The following is a 25,048-nucleotide window of genomic DNA, read 5'->3' on the forward strand; positions in this document are numbered from 1 at the left end:
ACTAAACTAAGCACCAAACAGTAATCCTAAACATAAAGAGAGAAAAACCTTCGCTGGGCAAAGAATATTGGGTTTTGGCTCCTTTGGTTCTTCCAGCAGTTTATTATTCCTTTAACTTTTGCTCCTTCTTCTTTCCGTGTGTTTTCCCAGCTTGGAATTGCTGGCAGATGTTCGATATGCCTTTGGGCTTCCCTTCTACCCTGCCTACGAGGGGCAGTTTACTCTGGAGGAGAAAAGCCTTTCCCTGAAAATCATGCAGTATTTTTCCAACTTCATCCGATCTGGGTGAGTGGACCACGTGCGCATTCCCTCCCCTCATTCTGAACTCAAAGGCCACACTTTGCGTTGATGGACTCACCCTTTCCTCCCTACCACTGGTCTCCCCGGCTCAGCCTCCCATTCTAGCCAAAATGACCTTTGCATAGATTAGTCTTGGCAAAGAAACATCCCAATCATACGCTCCCTTGTTCAGCCACATTTGATGGCTCTAGATCAGACTTTCTCACCCTCGGCACCGTTGACACAGGACTGGGTAAGTCTTTGCGTGTGGCCGTCCTGTGCATTGTAGGCTGTTTAGCAGCATCTCTGGCCTCCACCCATGAGATGCTGGGAGCACCTCACCCCCGTACCAGTTGTGAGAACAAAAATATTTCGGATATTGCGAAATGGCCCCTAGAAAGCAAAATCACCCCAAGTTGAGAACCACTGTCTTAGATGATCAAATGAAGTTACGACGCTCGAGACCCTTCCTTGTCTGCCTCTGGCCTCCCCACAATCCTCTATTCTAGCCCAGCTAGCAGACTCACCATTCCCACTTCCAGAGCTGGTTCCTGCTCTCCTTTCCACCCTGGGGTTTACCTGTCTCCCTTTACACCAGACAAGCAGTGCTCACCTAGCACGGTGCTCAGCCCCCTGGAAACTTCAAAGGGAAGTTGACCTTCAAAAGGAAGGTGGCCAACAGGTTTTTCCCAGCTCCTGGCCCACCTTCCTGCACAGGCCTTGGGCAAACAAAGGCATTCCAGACACTGTCTGTGGTGTCCAGATAAAGGACACCAGGACTGAAAGAGACACGGAGACCTCTTGAGCATTCAGAGAGTCAGAAGGGCAGCACTAGGTCCTGAGTGACACTGCCGGGTCCAGAAATGGCCTAAGAGCGGTGAGTCAGGGCATCTGCAACTTCTGTTGTGTGTAATGCAGCTGTTAAGAGCACAGCCCTGGAATCAGATAGGGCGGGTTCAACTCCTGCTCTGACACCTAAAGATGTGTGACGTGGTCCTCAGAGACCATGTGCAAGTGGGAAGTGATCCCAGGTGATGAAAGGAGAGAGCAGCTTCCCTCATGGGGAACTTTCTTTCTTTCTTCTCATTTCCCCAGAAATCCCAACTACCCGCATGAGTTCTCCAGGAAAGCGCCTGGATTTGCATCCCTCTGGCCTGACTTTGTCCCCCGTGATGGCGCAGAGAGCTACAAGGAGCTCAGTGTCCCGCTCCCCAATCGACAGGGCCTGAAAAAGGCCGACTGTTCCTTCTGGTCCAAGTACATCCAGTCTCTGAAGGCCTCAGCAGGTAGGGATCCAGGGCCACTGGGCTACTGGGATGCCATTGGCATTGCCCTTTCCTGTGAGGAACTCACAGTCTTCGGGGTGGGGGGGCTTCTCTTTGTCAAGGGCCTCCTGTTCTGATGGGGGATGGGAAGGGCACAGGGGGAAGACACTGGGAGGCCCGGGGTGGGGAGGGCTGGGCGGGTTCAGTAGGGAACCGACGGCAGCATTGGTGCGGGGAAAGAAGGCAGGGTCTTGAGCCTCACGCCTGCTGCCCTTGGCGGCTTGGACGAAACATCTTGGAGAGGGATTCCTAGCCAGGGGAGAAATGGGCATTTCACCGCTTCCTGTTGAAGAGAACTTCCTGTTGCAAAGGTGCTGAGAGGAAGTGAATCATAATGAGGGCACGGGGAATATAGAGATCAAAGCAGTGCCCTAAGAAGCTTCCAGAAGACTGGGGGAGTGAGTGACAGAACCCAGCAAATGTCCTTCAGCTTTTTGGGTGCCATGATGGAAGTCTACCCCCAAGCGAGTGAGACCCCAAAGGAAGGAGGACTCACATCTCCCCGGAAGGCTTCCTGGGGGAGGTGGTGCAGGGCTGAGGTTTTCAGCGTGACAGGAGCTCTTCACGTGGGGAGGGGCAGAGTGGAGCATTCAGCAGGGAAGCGACCTTTTGCCCAACATACATTTTAGACTCTCAACTCTGCTTTTATCTTCTCAGTTGATGAACCCAAGTCCATTGTACCCTTAGCATGTCCCTAGAGCCAGGAGATAAGTCTGGTGCCCCACCCCAGAAGTGTCACTCTGTAGGGCATTAGTAGGGAACTCCCATCAGAGGCTGGGCTCTCTTTGGGCCAAAGGGAAAGAGACGAGGGAGGATGAGTCCTGAGCCAGGCTAGACCAGCCTTGCCTCTCCTGTTTCAGATGAAGCTGAGGATGGGCCGTCAGCAGGGAGTGAAGAGGAGGACCAGCCGTTTGGCTCTGGGCTGACAGAAGACCTCCTAGGTCTCCCAGAGGTTGGCTCCAAGACCTACAGCAAGTGACCAGCCCCCGAGATCCACCCCCCCACCCTGCCAGCCTCACCCCAGCTGCCACCCTGGACACCTTATTCTCCAACTTAGCCACTAACTTTCAATAAAGTGTCTACATGCAGAGAAGCATTGGTGACTCAGATTTGTTCATTCAAGAACATCCCTGGGAGACACGAAGCTATGTCTTAATAATCCCCCCGAGGTTGGAATCCCAGGCTGCTGTTTCCTTCCAGTAAATGTTGATGGAGCATCCTCTGTGCATCAGGCCCTGCTGGGTGCTGGGGAGGCAAGGACCCTGCCCTCTAGAAGGAGAGAAAGGCAGGTCAACAGTGACCCAGGGAATGGGGATCCATCAAGGGCAGGCCCCAGAGTGACACAGCCTCACCTGTGTGTTAGAAAGAGTTCTCTTGTGAAGGTTCCAGAATGGAGGTAGGAGACCAACTCGGGTTGGGACAATTTTCTGAGTGAGAAACAGTGTGGTCTGGAAGGAGGCCGTGAGGGCAGAGATGGAGGGGAGGTCCAGATCCATGGACTCTTCAGGAAGTAGAATTGACCTGATTGAGTGTGAGAGGGCAGAGGTGCAAGGGTGCAGAATTATCACCCCAGCTATTGGTTGATTTGCATTCCCAGATAAGCACCTGAGTTTGTCATTCACCTCCTGAGGGACACATTTATGAAGGCAAATCTTCTGTTTAAAACTTCTTTCTTCCCCACCCCTACCCCCATTATACATACACACAATTAACCCAAAGTCAAAGCAGGTGGAGCCGGTTAACAGTCTGTCATTTACACGGCATGTCATAAAATGTGTTCACACGTCATTTCATTTGAACTCAGACCAAAGTCAGTGAATATTCATATGTTGGGACTATCACCCCCATTTTGCAGATATGGAAGGCGGAGCTCAGAAAGCCTTATGTTATGCCTAAATTCACACAGGGGCGAAGTGGAGGATCAGAGTTCAACTCAGGCCTCCTGACTTCTCTGTTTCCTCACTCTTCCTGGACTTCACATAAATCTATAGCCACATCATGTGTCCTGTAAAACCTATTTATATCACTGAAAACCCCAGGTAACCTCTGACCTACATTATAGGCTTTTTTTGTTCCATTTAAGTAAACAAAGACCCAACTACAATGCCTTAACTAAAGAAGACTTCCAGAGGCAAATGGTCCCAAGATTGATCAGTGGCTCAGTGATGCCATCAAGGACCCAGACACTTTGTAACCTTCCTCTTTGCTATCTTCAGCACATGGATGATGGCTCACTTCACTAACACAACATAGCTGCCACAGCTCCAGACATCACATCCCCTCCTGACAGCATCCCGTGCTGGAAGCAAGCAGAGCAGGGTACCAAGGGCCAGCCTTGCCTTCAAGTGCCTCTTTCTTTTCTTGGAGGAAAATCTTTCCCAGTTACTTCTAGCCGATTTCCCTTTGCATCTCATTGGCCAGAATGGAATTGTGTCCCCACTCTCAGACCAATCACTGACAGTGGGGAATGGGTTTACCATGATCTGATGAGACCAGGCGCGACTTATTCCCTAGAGTAGGAGATATTGCTGTCCCAACAAAGCTGGGTGAAGTTAGCAGAGATGAATGGAGACAGTTGTTGGGCAGGTAGCTGTCATTCTGCCACATAATCAATCTTTGCTCCCAAGACCAGGAGAGTTGGTCCCGCCCACCCATCCTTGGGGCCATTCTTGTTTGACCTGGAGCTGGAGTTGGCCTGCAGCACCTCCACCTCTTCGGTCCAGAGTGGGCTGTAAAATCAGGTGAGCATGAGTGCCCCCGTGTCAGAGGTCATGGCCCTGGTGCTTCCTGGTACCTTTCATACAGGATCAGGCTCCGGGGCCTGGGGACTCAGACGGGGGGCAGGGGACACAGCGCCGAGAGGCAGCGGTCTGCCTTCCCAGGCCTGTTTGGCTCTTTTCAGGGATCCAGAGGTGGAGGTGGGTGAGATCTCTCTTTGTTTCCTATGGCTGCCATAACACGTTACCATAAAGGGTGGGGAGGGTGGTCTTAAGACAACAGTAATGAATGGTCTCAGTTCTGGAAGCCAGAATCCAACATGAAGACGTTGGCAGAGCCAGTGTCTCTAAGGCTCTGAGGGAGAATCCTTTTCATGCCCCTCCCTCAGCTTCTGGTGGCTGCTGGTGACCCGTGGGGTCCCACCAATCTCTCCTCCATCTTCGCACGGACTTCTCTGTATGTGTCAAATCTGCCTCTCCTGTCTCTTACAAGGACACCCTACATCCAAAATGATCTCATCTTGAAATCCATAATTACAACTGCAAAGACCATATTTCCAAATAAATTATATCCACAGGTACTTGGATGAAGACTTGGACCTGTCTTTTGGGGGGACCCAATTCAACTCACTGCAGGATTCAAGACCTGGGGGTATCTGACACCGTGTCAGGGAGGGATGGGAGGGAGGCTGATGCCCGGGTGGCCCACCCAGGACTGCTCTGGGAGAGACTTGAGCTCAGATTCCCGCCGGGGGAGAGAGAGGAAGTGTCAGCGTGAACTTTGGGCTGAGGCTTCACGCATCCAGAAGGCCCTGCTGGCATTGCTGTCTCCACAGCCTGGCCCTAACAAAACCAATAGCAGCATCACCATTTTCTGAGGTCTCACACCCTATGCCAAGTTTTGCCCTATAAGCACTGTCTCATGTTTCTCCCCCAAATGAAATCCTGTTCCTGTGTTGCCATCAGGAAGTGGGTGCTTGAAATTCTACCCCTGAACCTTCATTCCCTTGGTTTCAACTACAGTCTGTCTCCAGTTAAAGTACCAATGCCCTGCAGAAGAAATGAAGGCTTCTCCTCTACCAGCACCTAGTGGGGGCTTTGAAATAAGATAGGCCTGAGTGCAGTGCCTGCTTTTTCAGGTGCTCACAGTAGGGCGGTGACTTGGAGTAATTCCTTTAGCCCAGTGGCTTCAGGCCTTGGCTGTTAGTTGGAATCATCTGAGTGCTTGTAGCAAATCCCAGCGCCCAGGCCACGCCCCAGATGGATTAGATCAGAATCCCAGAGGGTTTGGGGAGGGCATCAGGGGATTTCAATGCACAGTCAAGAATGAGCCCCACTCATAAGCTCTCTAATCTTTAGTTTCATCACCTGTAGAATGACTTCAGCTGAGTTTACTGGATGAGCAACACTCAGCAAGGTGTAAGCGGGAAGTGTTTGTATTTTCTCCTACCATTTCCCATTAGTGATCAGCAGAATAATGGCTCCCCAAAGAGGAACACAGCCTAATTCCCATGACCTGTGAATAAGTCAGGTTACAGGGCAAGGGGACATTAGGGTCGAAGATGGAGTTAAGGTTACCAATCAGCTGACCCTAAAATAGGGGGGAAATAGCTGGGATTACCTGGGTGGGTCCATTGTAACCACAAGGGTCCCCAAAAACAGGAGTGGGGCAAGGGAGAGGACCAGAGAGACGCCAGCGTGAGAAGGACCCGGCCTGACATTGCTGATTTTGAAGATGGAGGAAGGGATTATGAGTCCAGGAATGTGAGTGGCCTCTAGAAGCTGGAAAAGACAAGGAAATGGATTCTTCCCTAGAACCTCTAGAAAGAAACGCAGCCTGCAGACATCTCGATGTTAATCCACTGCGAGTCACGTCAGTTTCTGATCTACAGAGCTGTGAGATAATAAATTTGTGTTGTTTTCAGCCCATAAATGTGTGGTAATTTGTTACAGCGGCCATAGAAAACTAATACATTGCTGTACTTGTTCAGAGGTATGTTTTATCCTGTGCTTGGACCAAAGATCAGGCATAGCTTATTAATTCCTCATAATAAAAAGTTCACTCCTGTCCAATATCAAAACTCCAAATTCACCATCGATAGCCCGGAAAATGGGATGTTCACATTCTTCAGCCTGGTTGGGGTAGGTGATGGACTGATGCTCACAGAGCCCGTATGGGCCACCCCCTTTGTAAACCCTGCACTTAGGGCCTAGCACCGGATGCCACCGGCTACTCGTTTACAGCCTTTGAAAACTGAGACAGAAAACATCCCATTTGAACATCCTGTCATCATCATCATGCCTACTTTGCAGATTCACCCTGCTGATGTGCTATGTACACGAACAGAACACAAGAAAGTACTGTCCACAAAGCCTGGACAGTTAGCCATCGATTCAGGCTACCTACTACATACGAGGCAGTCTGTGAGAAAGGCAGGGATGGGGAATCAGAGGGTCCAAGGGCCAGGCCATCTTGGCTCTGGCCTGGAACAGCTCTCAGAAAAGCCTGGCCAAAGAAACACATACAGTAGTTAGACTGTCCGAGCTGGAGGAGGCCTGAGCCCACATCACAAGGAAGGAGCTGAGCGGGGCTCACCCAGGTCCCACCCCCAGCCCTGCCGGGGCTACTCTCAGAACTTGGGCCCAGCTCCCATTCTAGCACTTTCTCCTGCACTGCAGAGATACCTCTGCAAGTCCCTGTCTGTTCCCAGATGGTCTGGGCCAGCCTGACGTGTAGCAGGGCAACCATGAAGACGTCAAAAACTTTCCCTGCCTCTGCTAAGGGCAGGAAGGCCCCAGAACACCTGGCATCAAGGCGAGGGTCACCCAAGAGTCCGGAGGTGAAGGGGGCAGCACCTCCCCCTGAGACCCATGGTGACCCCAAGGTCACCAAGGATCAGTAAGTCAGGAATCAGGAAAGGAAGTGATGATATTTCACCGTGAGTCCAGCGTCAGTCTGAGTCAGCTTCCTCCTGAGCCGGAAGCTAGACAGACAAGGGGATGAGGTGAGGAACTTTCTCAAAGGGAAGTTGTAACACAGCTGCAAGTCCCCCAGCTCCAGGCCCCGGCACAGAGGCCCCGGAGTGTTGGGAACTCGGGGAATCCAGGGTCCCCAGTGGAGCTGGGAAGACAAGGGCATCTCCTCCCAGACCATCCAAGGCTGTCAGGCAATCGGTCCAAGAAAGGTCTGAGCTCATGAAAATCACCCGAGGTTCCTGTTCTCAAACTTTTGAGGATATGTAGGTCTCAGGTAGGGCTCCTAAATCTACATCTTCAAATAAACAGCACCCCTACTTAAGGAATTCCTCCCTGGTTCCCCCATCTGCCATAATCCCATTTTCCCAACTTCTCACAGTTTTCATCTTAGTTCAGTCTCCCCGCCGTGACTCTAGACTGTGTATTTGCTTCTATCTGTGATTTATCAGCTTCATACTACGCTTTGTTCTCTCAGTGATTTCTACAGTTAAAAACCAGTTAAATTCATTTACCAGGTTAAGATTTTATATATATTGTTCACAGGCCAAGCTGTGAGCTAGAATTACACATTCCGTTCTCTTGGTCTGTGATGCAGCCTCTGGGCATTTCAAGAGGACTATTCCTAGCCTCTAGATCAAATAGCTTCTCTTTTACTAGACTCCATCAGTTCCTTAAAATCATGCTATGTTTTAGAGCAATTTCTGTTTAGACTATAGTATTATAGTACAGCTTCTTGTTTTATCTAACATTTATAATTGCTTTCTTTCCTTTTCTTTCTCTCTTCCCTTCCTCCCTCCCTCCTTCCTTCCTTCCTTCCCTCCTCATTTTCCTCTGTATTTTTTTCACATCTTCCAGGAATGTGTATGTTCTTACATCCCCCTTAATCAGTCTCAGCCAGGTTTGTGTATCACTGCCTTAAGGATGCTATATGGCTTTCAGATTCAGATAGGAGTCTGAGTTCTGACTCAGCAGCTCTCCCACTGAATGACCCACCAAACCCCTCCACCAATTGGGGCATTAGCTCCACCTGGAAAATGTGGACAAGGCATCGCTCTCCTGGCCCTGCTGTGAGGCTCCTATAAGGCAAGAGAAATCAATGTCCCGCATAATTAGAAACTGATGGACAATCATTGGAAGATGCTTTCATTACCAATGTATGTTTCTGTACAGCTCATTCCCCACTTTGGGCCGAGCCCTCGACTCGGTGCTGAAAATACAAAGATAAATAGTCCCAATGCTTGAGGAGCTCCGGGTCTAGAAAGAGGCTCAGACACGTAAGCAGCGGGTCTCAATTCAGGGGAACGAGTGTGCTGATAGACACAAAACTCAGGTGTCAGGAGCCAGAGGAGGCACCTGAGTCCGACGGGAGAATGTTCTCCAGAAAGGTGGCCCCAGGCTGAATACAAAGGATGAACAAAAATAAGCCTGGCGTAGACAGCTTGGGCAGGTGGGGATGGTGTTCTAGGCACCCCCCATCCCCTGCAGGGACAAAAGTACAGCTGGTTCCCAGCAAGCATACAGGAGCCCCTAAGGTATGACAGCATCCAGTAAGCTTACATGTCCAGGAGCTGCCTCTCTCCAGCCCGGGTCCCAACCCGCCCCTTGCCGGGGGAGCCCCAGGTCCCTTCTGGGTTTCTTTCCCATCGGCTCCCCATCCTCCCAGGGCCCCTGGGGTTGCCCACCCTCCCCTCCCTCGATGGTCCTGCTTCCACCCTCCACCCAAGCAGGTGCTCAGCTTCCCGTACTTGGAGCAAGGCTGCCCGAATGCCGTGCCGGTGCCCCCGTCCCAGTGGTGCCTGTGTGAGCCGACCTTCTGGGCCTTTCCGAGGTCAGAAAGTGAGTCACAGCGGGGAAACAGACAAGTGAGGGAACTTTAACAACGAACCTGGGGGCAGTGACCGATGTCTGGGGCTCTGCCGAAGTGCTGCCTGGCCTGGGATGTGGGCTGCCTTGAAAGGGGAGGTAAGACCAAAGTTTGTCCCAGGCCTTTGCTTGCTGATCCTTCTCTAAGACACCCCTGGGATCGTCTCATCCTCTTTGTGTCTTTATATTCCAACTGGGATTCACTGGGTCTCCCCTCTCTCTGAATGAGCCCTCCACCTCCCTCCCTTGCCCTCGTCCAGCTGTCCCCAAGCATCCCTGAGTCCAGCTGTGTGCCTGGCCAGCGGTGGGGGGATGAGAGAGAGAGGAACACAATCCCCTCGTGAGGACGTGGCATTTGTGTGTATCTCACCGAAGGGCTAGAACCAGTCATGGAGGAGCTGGGGGAAGGGTGTTCTGGGAAGAAAACATAGCAAACGAGGGCAAAGCCCCACCCCAACAGCAGAGAGAAGACCCAGGAGTTCTGGACCTGTCCCGTTAGGTGGAGAAGTCAGTGTGACCTCAGACACCAGCCCAGGTGTCTGGACCAACACGGTCCCAGAGAAGGACAATGCAGCATAGAAACGCCGAAGCTTGGCTTCCAGATCCAAAGCCACCATTCTTCCTTCTGGTGGTCCTTCTAGCCCCGGGGTCCCGGCTTTCCTGAAGCTCGGCTTGTTTCACTGTAAAAGCGGGGAGGAAAATGACCAACAGCACAGAGTTGTGTGACTACAGTGTAAATCAGGGACCCAAAAGACTTGCTGGTCTCCACGCGGCCTGGCTGGCTGTGAGCTGGCAGAGGGCACGCCTACCCCTTTGAATCCAGACTCTGCACCTTGCCGGCTCTGTGTCCTAGAGCAGGTTACTTAACATCTCTGAGCACCTCCAGACTTAGTGATGAAATCCCTAACTACGCCTCTCAGGAGCCATAAGGAGTAAATAAATTCACATCTATCAATGGCACCTAAAAGCATTTACGTGCAGCAACTGTTCAAGAGGTGATTGTCATAATTAAGAATAATATTAGTGACTGGAGGTGAATTGCTCTTATGATGCAGTGCTCTTTATTTGGATATTTCTGGCTTTTTGTCACGGCCCTTCTCACTTAGTTCAACAGCATGCATTAACACCTAATTTGTTCCCAGTTGTCTACAAGACTATAGTCTGAAGCCAACTGCTCATTACCCTTTGAAGGATTAGCTATAAATACATCAGGTCATCAGAAAGAGGAAGGAGCACACCCGGGCAGTCAAGAACATGTAAATTTGGCCAAAGGAGATTTCAGGGCCCAGAGCCCACCCAGCACCATAGTCTCCCCTCTGGCATCTGCAGAACAACTCTGGGCATCCATGTCAGGGACTGTAGGCCAGCTGGCTCCCCCCTCCAGCTTCCTTGGGAAACCCCCCAGGGTCCCTCAGGAAGACAGCAGACAGCCTCACGCTCTAGGGAAGAGGGAAATGGCCCCTGGTGGGGAGAGTCCAGGGCTTGGTCCCAGTAGGTGTGGTGTTTCGCTCTGTGGACTGGAGGTGTCCGGAAGGTCTAGAACCTGGAGGGCCCAGGAGGAACAAGCAGGTGAGTCCTGACTGTGCAACATATAAGCTGGACAATCTTGGGTGCATTGTTGAACCCCTGAACACCAGTTTTCTCATCTATACAATGGGATGTTCTTGACCATTATAGAAAATGCATGAAGTCACCTGCCACATCGTAGGTGTTCAACAGGAACCAGTTTCTTTTTCTCTTTCCTCTTAGTAGTATATTATCATTTCCATTTTGTATCCCAAACACTTAGAAATTTCCTGGCACAGGGAATGCTCAGTGAGTGCTTTTCAGAAGGATGAAGGAAAACTCAGAGATCCCCAGATCAGACAGAATTCTCATGGTGGGACAGAATTCACTGCAGGGTGTGGTAGATTGAATAATGGCCCTGCAAACCTGGCCATGCCCTGATACCTAGAACCCATAAATAGGTTGTTATATGCCAAAGGGGGCTTTGCAGACGTGACTAAGTTTAGGGGCCTTAATATAGGAAGATATCTGGAGTATCTAGTTGGGGTGGGGGCCAATCTGGTCACCTGATCCCTTAAAAGCAGGGAACTTTCTCTGGCTGGGGGCAGAAGAGATGTTGCAGAAGGGGAAGGCATGGAGATTCCAAGCATGAGAAGGATTCAACTTGCTGTTGCTGCCTCTGAGATACAGGGGCCTGCATACAAGGACCAGACAGAGGCCTCTGGAGCTAAGAGTGGTCCCCAGCTGATAGCCAGCAAGGACCTCAGTCCTACAACCACAAGGAACTAGATTCTTCCAACAACCTGAAGAAACCTGGAAGTAAATTCTTCCTCAGAGTCTCCAGTGAGAAATACAGCCCTGATGACATCTTGATTTTAGCCTGGGGTGACCGTGGCAGACTCCTGACCTACAGAAACTGTGATAGAAAAAATCTGTATTGTTTTAAGCCAATTTGCTATGCTAGTAATAAAAACCAATACACAGAACCTCCAGGTTATGAAGAAGTCAGAATCTCCAAGCTCCTTGGCTACTGTATGCTTTTACCAAGCATACTGGAAGTATAACCATCACCACTGTTTGTGGTGTCTGCTGAGAGCCAGGCACTATGCTTGTGGCTCCCATATCCCTCTCTTCCTTAAACATATACCATCCTTCAAGATATCTTACCAAGACCCATGGACCGTTAGACTTTGGGCCCCTAGGGTACCAGGCAGGGTCAATTAAGACCAAGACTTTTTGGCTGGGAGAATCTTGGGGGAATATCATTGGAACTAAACATATCCCATACAATAGAATTCGAGTAATGTTCCAAACAAAGTCAAGATTTTCCCCAAAGATTTCACAAGTGCCATGATGAACTTGTGTCCTGAATTCCTTCCCATTGATGGCACCCCTCCCAATTGTGTAATGGCTCACATCCATTTGATGGGTCATGCAGCCAGGTGGGGATTCATGGGGGTGGAGGGGGTGGGGGGAACTCTACTGGGAGGACAGCTTGGTGCTACTTCCACCTTGAACTCTGATATCACGTCGGGATGCAAATCCTTTAGTTGTGGTTTCACATGCCATTAAGGTAAAAGTCACCATTCTCCTCTCTTCTCACCCTTTTTCTTGCTCACAGAGGCTGAAACTGAGTCAAGGATTTGGATGCATGATGGTTCAGAACAAGGTGTGGCAAACTCGATCAGCTGGGCCAAAAAGAACCAAAACTGTTGCCTGGTCTTTCAGCGACCTTCCCTTTAAGGATCTCCAGGGTGCCTGGGAGAGAAGGGAGACCAGCTGACCATCTCTTTCTGAGTTCATTTCCAGTTTTAATATCAGCTATCTGTCCTGATTTAATAATTATTTCCATCCCCCTTTTACTGATGAGAAAGTAATTTGGGTGGGTTTATGTAAGGTGCCAGAGTGTCCAGACATATCCAGGAGAAGCTACCGTGAGACACAAAGGAAGATTCTTTGTCACGAGCAGCAGCAAACAGTGACCCTGACCCAGGCCGAGCTCTGCCATGATCATACATGAAATTCCTCGTTTCGTTCTCAAGTGAAGGGAGGGGTGAAAAATCCATTTCCCTGAAATCCAGAGGAGTGAGAAATCCTGCCCAGGACCACACCCTGTAAGAGGGATTTGGACCTAGAAGTCTGGCACGAGGGCTCTGGCCCTAGAAGTCTGGCACGAGGGCTCAAGCCATGAATGTCCACACCACGCTGCCTCTGTGCGACCACAGAGGAGGGGACTTCGAAGCAGGCTCTTTGAAGGATGGGCTGAGGTTAACCATGCAGGGGTCGGGGGCAGGGGATGCTGCTGGGTAGAGGGTCTAGCATGAGGCGAAGTTCAGGGTCAGCCAGGGATGCTGAAGAATCATCAAAATTGACCTTGAAAACCTCCTGCAAGGTACAGTAGACACAGTTATGATACGGGCCCTCTCAGTGGTGGAACAGCAGGAAGCAGGCAGGCTGGGAGGACTGGGGAGGGCATGCCAGCCCCCCGAGGGTAGAGGCTTAAGGCCAAAACCGCCAGACCTAGCCAACTCCTCCTTTTCAGCCCTGGAGCTTCTTGGGCTGTGGTGGTGGATTCCTATAGACCAAGTCCAGGGGAGACAGCTTCCCGTGCAGGGAACAAAGGGGCCGCCTCCAGGGCCTACCCCACCCCAGTGACTTCACCGGCCACAGAGCCACACATGCAGACAGCAGATGACATCATAACCACAGCCGTGGGCCGGCCCGCCGGGTGACATCACAGGCCCCAAATAGCTCCGACATATGTTAGCAGTTGAGAGAGAGGCGGCAAGGTCACCGGGGCCCTCTACGGCCAGCCACTGCCGCTCCTCTGGGCCCCGCTGGGGATTCTTCCCCAGTTGCTTCTTAGATCAATTGGCGACTTACAACTTGGATTGCAGAGGCATAAGAATCATTACTAAAAGCAGACCAGACAAAGGAGAGAAACGAAATCACCCCAAACCCCAGTACCCAGAGAGATACACTCACATTGTTCAGTGTTATATCTTTCTACTTTGAGGATTTATGAACATACTCTTGCAGCATATAATCATTTACACACTTAAACAACAAAAAAGGCACATATGCTATATACTATTTTGTACCCTACTTTAAAAAAAACTTTTTAAATCAAATGTGGGCACTTACTGCATCATTAATTATTCTTCTAAGTAAATTTTAATCACGGTGTATTACTTTAGTACTGAATTTAGTACTAGTACTAGTATTACTCTGAATCTTGCAGTGTTGGAGGGAGGTTAGGCTCTGATATCTTGAGTAAAAATCATATACAGTCAAAATTAACCTTGAAAATCTCCTGTAAATGTCCAATAGATACAATTGTGGTATAGAGTATGCCCCTTTTAAATCTATGTCAGCTTTTTCTCTGATGTTGGAGCAGATCTCTGTTTCTCTGGTTCATCACAAAAGAGCAATAGATAGCTTGTATTTATAGGCATTTGATTTTTTAAATTTCCATATTTTCATCATACCATTATTATTACTATTTACTTAGTGCATAGAGTTGACTATTCACAAGGTAATGCAAACACGATGCAGTTTCACCATGTTCTGCTTTACTGGAACTTCTTCAGCTTCATTTCGACCTCCTCACTGAGGACCAAGGAGGAGATCTGAAGGTCCAAACAGTCCCACGACAGAGACCACATTGTATAACACTGTAGTCTCATAGAAGGTCAGAGCTTGCAGGGACATCTAGGATCATCTTGTCCCCCTCTGCCATTTTCTAAATGGAGACTGAAGCTTGGAGAAAGGGAGGGACCCACAACAGGTCAACAGCAGCTGGACCACATGTTATCAGGGCCCCCAGGCGAGGCTGGCGGGGACACTGGGGATGATGTATCCTGGCCTCACCAGGTAGCTTGACACATGGTCCTTGACTGGCCAGGTGGGTCACCAAACTCCCACTCCTGGACTCTTTTATATAAACATGACTAACTTGGGGTGTCCACAGGGCATGGATGTTTATAACTCGTCTGATCTCCACACCAACTCGGGCAAGTAGGCCAGAGAGAGAGCAGTTATCATCTGCATTTTACAGATGGGAAACTCAGGCTCAGAAGGGCTGAGTGACTTGCCCACCATCACAGAGCTGTTCCCTTGGGTCTCCTTGGGTCATTCATCTGACACACTCCAGGGCATTTTTTCATCACGGTGCGCTTCCTCTTACCCACTGTGTCACGCTGGGCTTTGTAAGATGGTGGGGAAATAGAGCCACTTCTCTGGAGACAGAGTTGGGGCACTACCTTCCGAGTAGGCACAGTGGGATTAGAACACAGGGCTCCTAACTGCAGGCCAGTGTTCTTGGAACTCTGCTTTCCATATTTATGTTGTTGGCATCTATGTTGTTCAGAACAAGGTGTGCCCCTCTGGGGAGGCCCCTGTATGTTCATGGCCTGGTGGCACACAAGAGGTGGATTTCAGCCACTGCCCTTAGTCCACTGGTGGGGACTAAGCTGATGCCGGCGTGCAGAACGGGACTTCCTCCGTCAGATACAAGGACGTGTCTGCATTGCCCAACCAATTTCTCTGCTGTTGACTACAGAGCTCTATCCCCCTGGCTGGACATCTATTTGGAATAGTCATATTTTTCCTCCTCAATTCTTTGTTCAAGTTTTTAAAGATGCAGAATTTCTTCCAGCCAGGCCACCCCCTCCTCAAGCCTGCTGGGAAAATGGGAGGCGATGGTAGACCTACCTTCATGATACAGGCTGCTGACCACCCAAAGCTAGAAGTTTCTGCCTGAGATGTTACTCTTTTCCTTTGTAGACAATGAGCTCTGGGGAAGTCAAGAAAGACTAGAGTTTCAGAACTGCTCCTTGCAGAAGTCAAGCCAAGCCTCAGGGTCAGGCGGCGTCACACCCTTTAGCCGTTTCGTCTGCCCAGCCTCCCACTTGCTCACCCATGGAACTCTTCCTATGTTTGCCTCTTCTCTTCTTTCCTGGCTCTGGCGTCTCTCTCCCTGCCCATCAAGAAAGATCTGGAATCCCTGTTATGGTATCAGGTGAGTCATCTTCACCTACGGCCAATCTGTGTCCACGTCCTGAGGAGGTGGCGGAGAGACGTGTGCTTGTCCGAACCCAGAAGGCCCCCTATGGCATTTTTCTAAACCAGAGAGTCACCCAGCATCATCAACGACACCATCCCTTCCATCGTATTCTATCTCTAGCTACATCAGGACAGTTCAGAGGCTTTGCAGGCGTCCCTCAGGGCACCCCTCGATGGGTTCCACCCTGCCCCTGCCCAGCGACTGCACCCAGGCAAGGCCCCAGTTCCAGTGGGGTTGCCCATTGGTCACGGGTTGTGTGACTTCTTCCTTTCACGCTAGCACAGCAGGAATGAGGGAGTAAACACTGCTCCTTTCTGTGTGGCAGGGAGGGTGTATACATAGGTCGGGGCTGGTGGTGGTGTGAGTGCGTGATGTGCGTGCGTGTGTGACAGACTGGAGATTGTGTGTGGGCACGTGCTCCCTCGTGCTGGTCCTGGCGGTGGCGTGTGTCCTCACGTATGCCCGAGCTGGAGGTCAGGGGGCTGAGGGGCAGGACGACATTTGTATATGACTTGCGAGTTCCCAGCCCGCCTCTCGCCAAGTGGTTTCCTCTGAAGCTCAGAATCAGCCCACATGGTCTGGGACGGAAAATACCAGTGTCAGCAGCCGGTCCCTGACTCATTCAGAAAGTCCGCAGGCCTGCCGCCGACAGACGGCCCAGAGCCTCCGGCCCACTCCCCTCAGCTTCCAGGTGGTGCCTCTGAGGACCCGTTTCCTTGCCCGCAGTTCAGAGGCCCGTGGAAACACTTTACCACCTCCATCACCTGCCTCCCTCCCTCTGGCTGGTTCTTCTACCCAGAACACAGCTCAGTCTTCCACCTTTGCCCTCGGTGTTCAAAATCTCCCCAGCCAGAGCCTTCCCGACTCGCCCCACGAGGTCCTGGAGTGTCGCCGAAGTCCCACAGGTCCTGGGGGCCACGTCTGCCCTGCTGTCCCTTTCTTTCTCTCCTACTCATGTTCCCTGTGGGGACCTGTCACCCCAGAGCCACGTACATGTGACTCAGCATCAGCTCTGCTGAGACGGGACACTGGGACCGTGTCCAGCAGAGAAACCACAAAAAAGTGCACATTTTCATACCCCAGAATACGCACCCCAGACGCCTCACCCCATCCGAGACCCTTCCCCTACCCTGTGGTGAGAGCCCGGGTCGGGGGGGATGGCACATGGGGCAAGACTGGGGAATATTTGCAAGCACATCAGTCAGCAGGACAGGTGTCCATCATACAGTCAGACCAGGGCATCTTGATGCATCGAAAGGCAGCTTCCAAATGGCCACATCAAAAGGCCCCAGGGTGGTGCCACCTTCTGTGCTGGACGTTGTATGCCATAGGCAGGGTGTTGCCCTGAGCTAAGGCCACCCTGTAATTTCACGGGGTGTACCTTCTGCTGCCACGGAGAGAATCAGTGCTGATGTTCGGCTGGAATGCATTGGAACGACCACGCTGGTGATTTACAGGCAGCAAGCGTGCTGGAAAGCTGATTCATTTGCCCTGCCTGTTGTTAAATATTCTCCCCTTGGGGTCGGGGAGGGAATCCCTCCCGCCCACTACCCATCCACCACCCCCTACACTCACTTATGCATTTGGAACCTCACTGCCATTAAGACACCCAAAAAGCCCCCTTGGCTCTCGGGTTAGCAATTTCTTCTGAGTGAACTACATCGTCTATTTCTGCCTCTAGCCCCCTCTTCCTTGGTGTCAATAGACGGCGAGCAGAGCCAAAGGGAAACTTCACACAGCCTTGTCTTCCCAAACCCCCTCTCCTAGCTGCTTCACTACCTAATCCCTCCCTCCTGTATCTGTCCTTGATTTCTGCATAAAGCCCCAATTGCTGCTGGGTTCCAGGTTGCTCTCTGGAACGACCAGGGCCCCAGCGGGACTTCCACACAGCCCAGGAGGACACTGCCTTGCAGAAACAAGGCTGGGCCCAGGGAAAATAGATGCTCTGCTTACAGGCTGTGTTATCGTTGCTTGAAAGGCCCTCAGAGAGGAAGCTCATTACCTACCACCTGAGGAACCTTCTGATTATTATTGCAGTAGATTCTGAATTTTACTGTCACCAAAACAGATAACAAAAATTCAACTTAAAGTCTATTTTGAGGGCCCATTTTTGCCAGGTAACAGAAAACACAATGTAGTCATTTCTTGACAAATTGAGTCGCTGCGAGTACATGTGGGGACTCTTTGGGGTGACCAGGCAGGACCAGACCTTCCCCTGCCTCTTCTCTCACCAGGAGACGTCTGAATCCTGGATCTCAGGGCATTGACAGGGACTGGATGTCTGTTTCAGGTCCCCATATGTCCCTTAATGATGCCTACCGGACGTAAATGTTCTCTGCCAGGATTTGGTCTTTGCAAGTTGGGGCCTCAGGAAAACAGCAGTGGGGCAGGCTTAGCTCAAGGTGGGAGCGGCAAAGCTGGACCACAGCCTGGCAACTTGGCCCCAATCTGCTATTCTTGTTTCAAGAAATGATGCATTGATCATGTTGGTCAATCTTTGACCCATTGATTAGAAGTACATATGCTGCATATTATTTTTAGTAGCTCTACATTTTAATCCCCAGCAGTGCTACAGGTGGTGTAAAGGAAGTTGATGGAGAAGACTTGGCCTCAATATATAGAAGCTACTACTTGGCATATAGTAGGAATATGGGCTTTGGAGAAGACAGACGTGGGTTTGTAATAAGAGTGTGAACTCCTGGGCTTCCCTGGTGGTGCAGTGGTTGAGATTCCGCCTGCCAATGCAGGGGACACGGGTTCGTGCCCCAGTCCGGGAAGATCCCACATGCCACGGAGTGGCTGGGCCCGTGAGCCATGGCCGCTGAGCCTGCACGTCCGGAGCCTGTGCTCCACAACGGGAGAGGCCACAGCAGTGAGAGGCCCGCGTACCGCAAAAAAAAAAAAAAAGGAGTGAACTCCTGACCCACAAGAATTAAAATGTGTTCTGAAAACATTGTGGACTATAGGATGAGGACTTGGGCTTGAAGAGTCTTCCTGAGGAAAGAGACGCACATTTCTTACAAGGTCTCTATTTTTTTCTTTTAAGATTGTCCATTGCTTTTATGATTGTAAAAGTCACACAAATTTGTTATGGGAAATTTCGTAAAAATGATATGAATAAAAAATTTAGTCACCCATAATCCCCCCAGATATGCCAGAAATAATTGTCATAAATATTTTGACAAAGTTTCTTCTGGCCTTTTGTCTCTGTGTGTGAGTATGTGTAGATTTACATAATTATGCTAATTTTTTACATATACTCTGCATCATTTTTTGTTGTGTTTTTGTTCGTTTTCTTATATCTACTATTATACCATGAGCTCCTTGAATTTTCCACTAAGATATCTGTGAAGCCACCAAAGTACAAGGTGACAGAGAAACTTAAATTTTTTTTTTTTTTTTTTTTTTTGCCTTTTTAGCATATTATGTTCTGGTCGCTGAGTGTTTAATATATCATATATCACGTCTCTTCACAACAGCCATAGAAGGGAGGTACTACTTTTCCCCCCATTTCATAGATCAGGAAACTAAGATTTAGATGGGTAAGTAATGTGTACGAGGTAACAGATAGTAAGTTGTGGAAATAAAATTGAATTGATCCCACACCATACCATTCATTCATGTATTCACTCACTCTACAAATGACTGAGTACTTCTATTTCCAGGCATTGCTCTGGAATACATCAGTGATCAGAACAGGCAAAAAGAAATGCCCTCATGAGGTTAGTGTCTATTGGGGGTCAGTGGGTTGAAAATAGACAATGAATATAATAAATACAAACATCTTATAGTATAATAAATGGTTATGAGTGCTATGAAGAATTAACAGGGAAAGAAGAGGAGGTGAGATGGGATAGCATCGCAATCTGAAATAGGATGCTTAGGGTAGACCTCAAGGAGACGGTGATATTTGAGCAAAGTCTTGAAGGAGGTGAAGGAGGACATCTGGGGAAAGAATGTCCCCAAGAGGGAGCAGCACATGCAAAGTCCCTGAGGCCGAGGGTACTTGGACTGTGAGCAGGAGAGAGGGGTGGAGAAGATAAGACTTGAGATTTGAGTCAAAGGGTCCAGTCACTCTTGTAAACCAATGTCGAGACTCTGGCTTTTCCTTTAGATGAGATGGGATAGCATTAGAAGCCTCTGAATAGAGTGACATGGTCCAGCTTGTATTGTAGAAGAATCCCTCTGGCTTTCGTGTGGAGAAAAGACTGTAAAGGGAACAGGAATTAAAAAGAGCAGAGTTAAAACTATACTTAGCATTTTGTAATAACCTATAAAGGAAAAGAATCTGAAGTGTAATAGATATATAGACATATATGTATAACTGAATCACTGTGCTGTACACCTGAAACTAACACGACATTATAAATCAACTATACTTCCAATTAAAAATTTTTTTTGTTTAAAGCATTAAGAAGCTATTGCAATGATCCAATGATCCAAGCCAAAGATAAAGGGGGAGGGGTTGGACCTGGGTGATAGAAGGCAAGGTGAGAAGTGATCAGATTCCAGATCTACTCTGAAGGAGGCAGAGAGGACCCAGGAGTGTGGGCGCCCTGAGAGTTACTCCAGATGATACTCGAAGCTTTCAGGTTAGATGAGATCACCTGGGAGGTGTGTTCTAGAGAAGAGAGACGCCTGAGAACTGAGTCCAGGGCCATTTAACAAGCAGAGGCTGAAGAGGAACTAAGAAAGTTGAGGCGGTGAGACGGAAAATGAGTCTCTTTTGAGAGTCTGAGTTGATTCTCAAGCAAGTTGAGTGAAGCGAGCTGTCAATGCCTGAGGTGCGTTAGTTTATCACGTCTCCACCCTTCATCCTCTCCCCAGTTTATAGATGAGGGAACTTGAAGTTCAGAGACAAGAAGGGAATTATCGAAGGTATCAAATAAGGATGTAACGGAACTGGGATTGAAGCCTTTTTCTGGGTGATGGGATGGGCAGCTTTCTTGGACTGGCTGTGCCCTACACCCACGCGTCAGACAGGCTCACGTGAAAGTCTGCATTTCTACACCAGCCTTCCACCAGGACAGAAAGGGCGTTGATTTATACACACTCCAGCGTCCTCCCTCCATGGGTGGGATAATTCTGAGCCACGTTCTGCACGCCCTCCCGGAGCTCCCCATGGGGTTCGGCCCCCGTTGCCTTGGTCACCACTGTGTGTTGAGGATGTTCCTTGCATTCCCTGTGTCCCTTGACCATTCTCTTAGTGGGATTCCCCAATCACCTCCCAATAACTCCCTTGCACCTGAATTCTCATCTTGGGACCTTCCTCTGAAGAAACTCAAACGTAGGCTCGTTCGCATTGTGGACAAAGAAGGTCGCCTGTCATTTCAGTAAACAGAGGATGTTCCGGCCATAAAGCCACCAGCCATTGCAGCGGCCCCTGCCCCCCTCCCACAACTGTGCACCTTGAGGGGATTCAGGATGGAGAAAACCGGGATGCTAGCCCTGGATAGTTAAGGTGCACATCAAAGGAATAATTTCATTTAGCCCAGACTCTTGCATCTTCTCGTACATAGAAAAGTGTTAAGTTCATTAACTTGAGATGCCTGTTTTTTCTTTAGTTAGATTACTATCTTTTGATGTTTGACCATCTGTTTTTGTTTTTGTTTTTGGACAAAACTCCTCTATATCCCGGCTGCTCCCTTACCTCTTCGGAACAGTCCCTCAGAGCAATCCAAGAGGCTGTATCCTGGGCTGTAGTCCTCAGTAAGTCTGTTGAGTAAAACACAATTTTCCACTTTTAGATTGTGCATTTTTACTCAATCGACAGTATGACGAACAAAGACACAGAGCCTGGGGAGGAGAATAGACACGTCCCAGAGACCCTGCTGTGTCCATAATCCAGGGGGGGTGAGGGATGGGTTGCCATGCACGTCGAGCCTGCGTGTGTGAGACACGTAGGTCTGGGCACGCATCCTTGTGTGCATGTGGGTGGGTATCCACATCTGTGGGCCAGCTTATAAGCTAATATAGGAAAGGAAAATGTAAGCAGCTTCTTATGTAAATATTGGGTAACTGAATAATTTTCTTTTCTTTCTAGTCATTTCAGTTTCTGAAACTTTGCTACCCTTCCCCTTGGATGGAGGGTAGGAGTGGAAGTGGTGGAAAATGAGGTTATTTTTGTCCTGGGGATTTCAGGGTTCCTCCTTTTATGCATGTCTCGCCTCTCTCTCCCACCCACCTGAGCCCCCAAAGGGAAGATCTACTGAAGAGAGGAGGTTCTCGTAACCTTGGCAAAGAAGACGGTGCCTCTGCTCATCTGGATAGCAGATAATCCACTGAAAGACACAGACCCACCCGATGGCTCCCCCCTGCCATCCCGCCCCTGGTGTCCCAGCCTGAGAGAAAAGGGGGGAGCAGGCGCCAGAGCTGGAACAGTTCTAGATTTGATGATGGAACCATAGGTTTGTAATTCACCTACATTTGTGACAAATGGAAGTCATTCAACCTTTCTGAGTCTAAGAAAGGGGGTGATGGAGGCTGCCTCGCAGTCCCCAGGGTGGCTGTGAGCTTCAGATGTGCTTAGGAGCCAGTGGAGAACATTTGAAAGAACAGGTTTTAGAACCAGACAGACATAGATTCAAATCTTGACTCTGCCGTTCCTATGAACTTGAGAAGTAAATTAATCTCTCTAACTCTGTTTTCACGTGTGCAAACATACTGTTCAATGAATGTTTAAATAAGTATAGTTGACCCTTGAACAACATGGGTTTGAACTGCATAAGGTCCATTTACACACAGATTTTTTTCCAATAAATATTTTAGAAATTGCTTTGGAGATTTGTGGTAATTTGAAAAAAAAAAAAACACAAACAAACCATGTGGCCTAGAAATATTGAAAAAATTAAGAAAAAGTTAGGAATGTCATGAATGCCTAAATGTAGGTCCTAGTCTATTCTTACATAGGCAGAAGGGGGGTGATATTTAATATAACATTAATAATGTGTTAGTTTTCCTACTGTTTTATAACTTTGCTTTCAAAGAATTACATTACTGTACAGTATGCCCGTCTAATAACTGGAGAAACTGCCTATCAGCCTATTATCACAAGTAAGTGGTTTTTCTGAAAAAAGGCAACAATGTTTCCAATACTGTATAATGACTATGACTCCAATACTGTATGGCATAAAAATTTTATAACAATGTATTCATTGGTGTACAGGCCAAGCTGCAGTGAAGCAATCATATCGATTACCCTAGGCTACCATAAAGCAATCACATTGCTGCTTCTTTGTTATCAATGCATGAATTGTTATACTTGTAAATAAATGTGAATTTCTTTTTCACATTATCTTTTCTTTTTTGATGTCTAGTGTTAGTAAATACCTACAGTGTTTTGTGTCATATAAGAAAAAATTGATGTAGATACTGATAGATAATTCATCTTGTTAAACAGACATCATAAACTTACAGTATCAACAGGTGTAGTACAGTACTCCAAATGTATTTTCTCTTTCTTATGATTTTCTTATTAACATTTTCTTTTCTTTAGCTTACTTTATTGTAAGAATACAGGACATAATACATATAACGTACAAAATATGTGTTTTGCAAGTGTTCATGTTATTGGTAAGGCTTCCAGCCAACGACAGCTTATTAGTAGTTAAGTTTTGGGGGAGTAAAAAGTTATTTATGGATTTTTGACTCCATGGAAGTTCTGTGCCCCTAACCCCTGCATTGTTCAGGGGTCAGCTGTAATGCTACATTACACCAGGGAACATGATGGGCTTATTTAAAAAACATATTTACATTACATCAGTTTGATTCATAGAACGTATTTTTGAGGGATAAAAGTGAGATGCAAAGAGGTGTGTTTACATTATACTACGTCATTTTGATAAAGCAAACAATGATCTAAAAACTCTGTCCATGGATGTACACATACGTGGAGAGCAGAGTGGATGGGGAATGTGCACGTCAGGTTGGGAACACTGATTATCAGGGTGGGGTCCAGGGGTGGGGTGGGCTTATGACATGAAAGGGAGAGGGTGAAGGAAGCAAAAAGGCAAAAGAAGAGAAAAGCAGGTCAGCGAGACCAAAAGCACATACCATATAATCTCATTTTGGTGCGTGTGTCTACATCCATTTAAAAATTCAGGAAAAACAAAAGATTCCATTAGGTGTACTACATATGAGTCAGTGGAAGGACATGGCACGTTGCCGGGTAACATGAAACTAATAACTATAGTGAAAATGCTAATGAGTAGGACTTGAACTTTCAGTGACGTAGGGAAAGGACAGTCCCAGCCAAGGAAGGAGCAGGTACACAGACTCAGACCTGAAAAGCGGGGGTGCCTTCCTGGCCTGGAGAGGCACGTCCCAGAGCGGTGGGAGACCAGATACGGGAGAAGTGGCCGCAGGAGAGTAATTAAGGTCACAGAAGTTCTCCTCCTTTCGTTGGCAGTGGAATGGCCAATAGAAGTTGTGAGAAGGTGGAGAAAGGAGAGGAAAACGTAGGGAGTTTAAGGGTCCTGATGTTCGCAGCGTAAACAGTAGAAAATGAATTGGCCCCATGCAAATCTGATGAATTAGAAGTAATTAAAAATTAAGAGGAGTGAGAGAGATCTTCTAAGAGATGATACGTGTCATACCTCTTCATTAACCAGCATCTTCAGATGACTAGAATATTCCATTTCCCAAATATTCTGGAACTGCAAAGTTCATGGCTCAAATGATGTATAGTTACAGACTCTTTTGAAAGGAAGAGGCATAGAAATCTCACACGTGTAAGCATATCCTGAGTCAAAAGAAACTTCAGAAAAGGTTTATATCCCTTATCCCATGTCTTAGCAAAATCTCCAGTGCTGATTCAACTCCATGCCCTCTCTCTGATGAATCAATTAGCAGGCTCCATCCAGGGAGGAAGCTGGGTTCAGAATGGTAAGAATGAGGAAGGAAAGAAATCACTCGTTTCGAGACCCATTTAAGAGGTAAAAAGAGGATTCGTTAAGACGGTAGATAAGGAAATGCAGAAACATCCCCATTTTTCTGGCATTAGCCAGTGAGTGGATGGTTGTAGCTTTGTTAACATGGAGAGACTGTGGGAGGGCCACTTTTTAAGTTCTACCAAGAGCTGAGTTGAACATGTTGTCCTTGGGATGTCTACGACAGATCCATTGGACATATGAGTCTCAGGTTCCCAGGAGAAGACTTGTCCGGAAGTGTCCATCCGGCAGTTGCTGGCATACTGTTGTCATTTAAAAGCACTGGAATGCATGAGGTCACAGGTGAAGCAGAGAAGAGACCCTTAGAAAGCTCAAAAACCAACTCAGTTATTTCCAAACAAAATACCCAGATCCTTGAGGATTTTTGAG

At 48.5% G+C, this 25,048-nt stretch overlaps 1 protein-coding gene across 1 annotated transcript in view; it reads left to right on the forward strand.

Moving 5' to 3' along the window:
- The window catches only part of TG (thyroglobulin), a gene marked incomplete at both ends in the record, with an annotated part of 239,988 nt that extends 237,405 nt beyond the window's left edge, over nt 1-2,583 (forward strand). Inside the window, 3 exons of the mRNA XM_079722325.1 lie at nt 151-285; nt 1,375-1,565; nt 2,465-2,583. Of these exons, the coding sequence (XP_079578451.1) occupies nt 151-285; nt 1,375-1,565; nt 2,465-2,583 (445 nt within the window). The remainder of the gene's footprint in view (nt 1-150; nt 286-1,374; nt 1,566-2,464) is intronic.
- Nucleotides 2,584-25,048: the final 22,465 nt, after the last annotated feature.

Source organism: Hyperoodon ampullatus (genome assembly GCF_949752795.1).
Source record: "Hyperoodon ampullatus genome assembly, chromosome: 17".
NCBI classification, from domain to species: Eukaryota; Metazoa; Chordata; class Mammalia; order Artiodactyla; family Ziphiidae; genus Hyperoodon; species Hyperoodon ampullatus.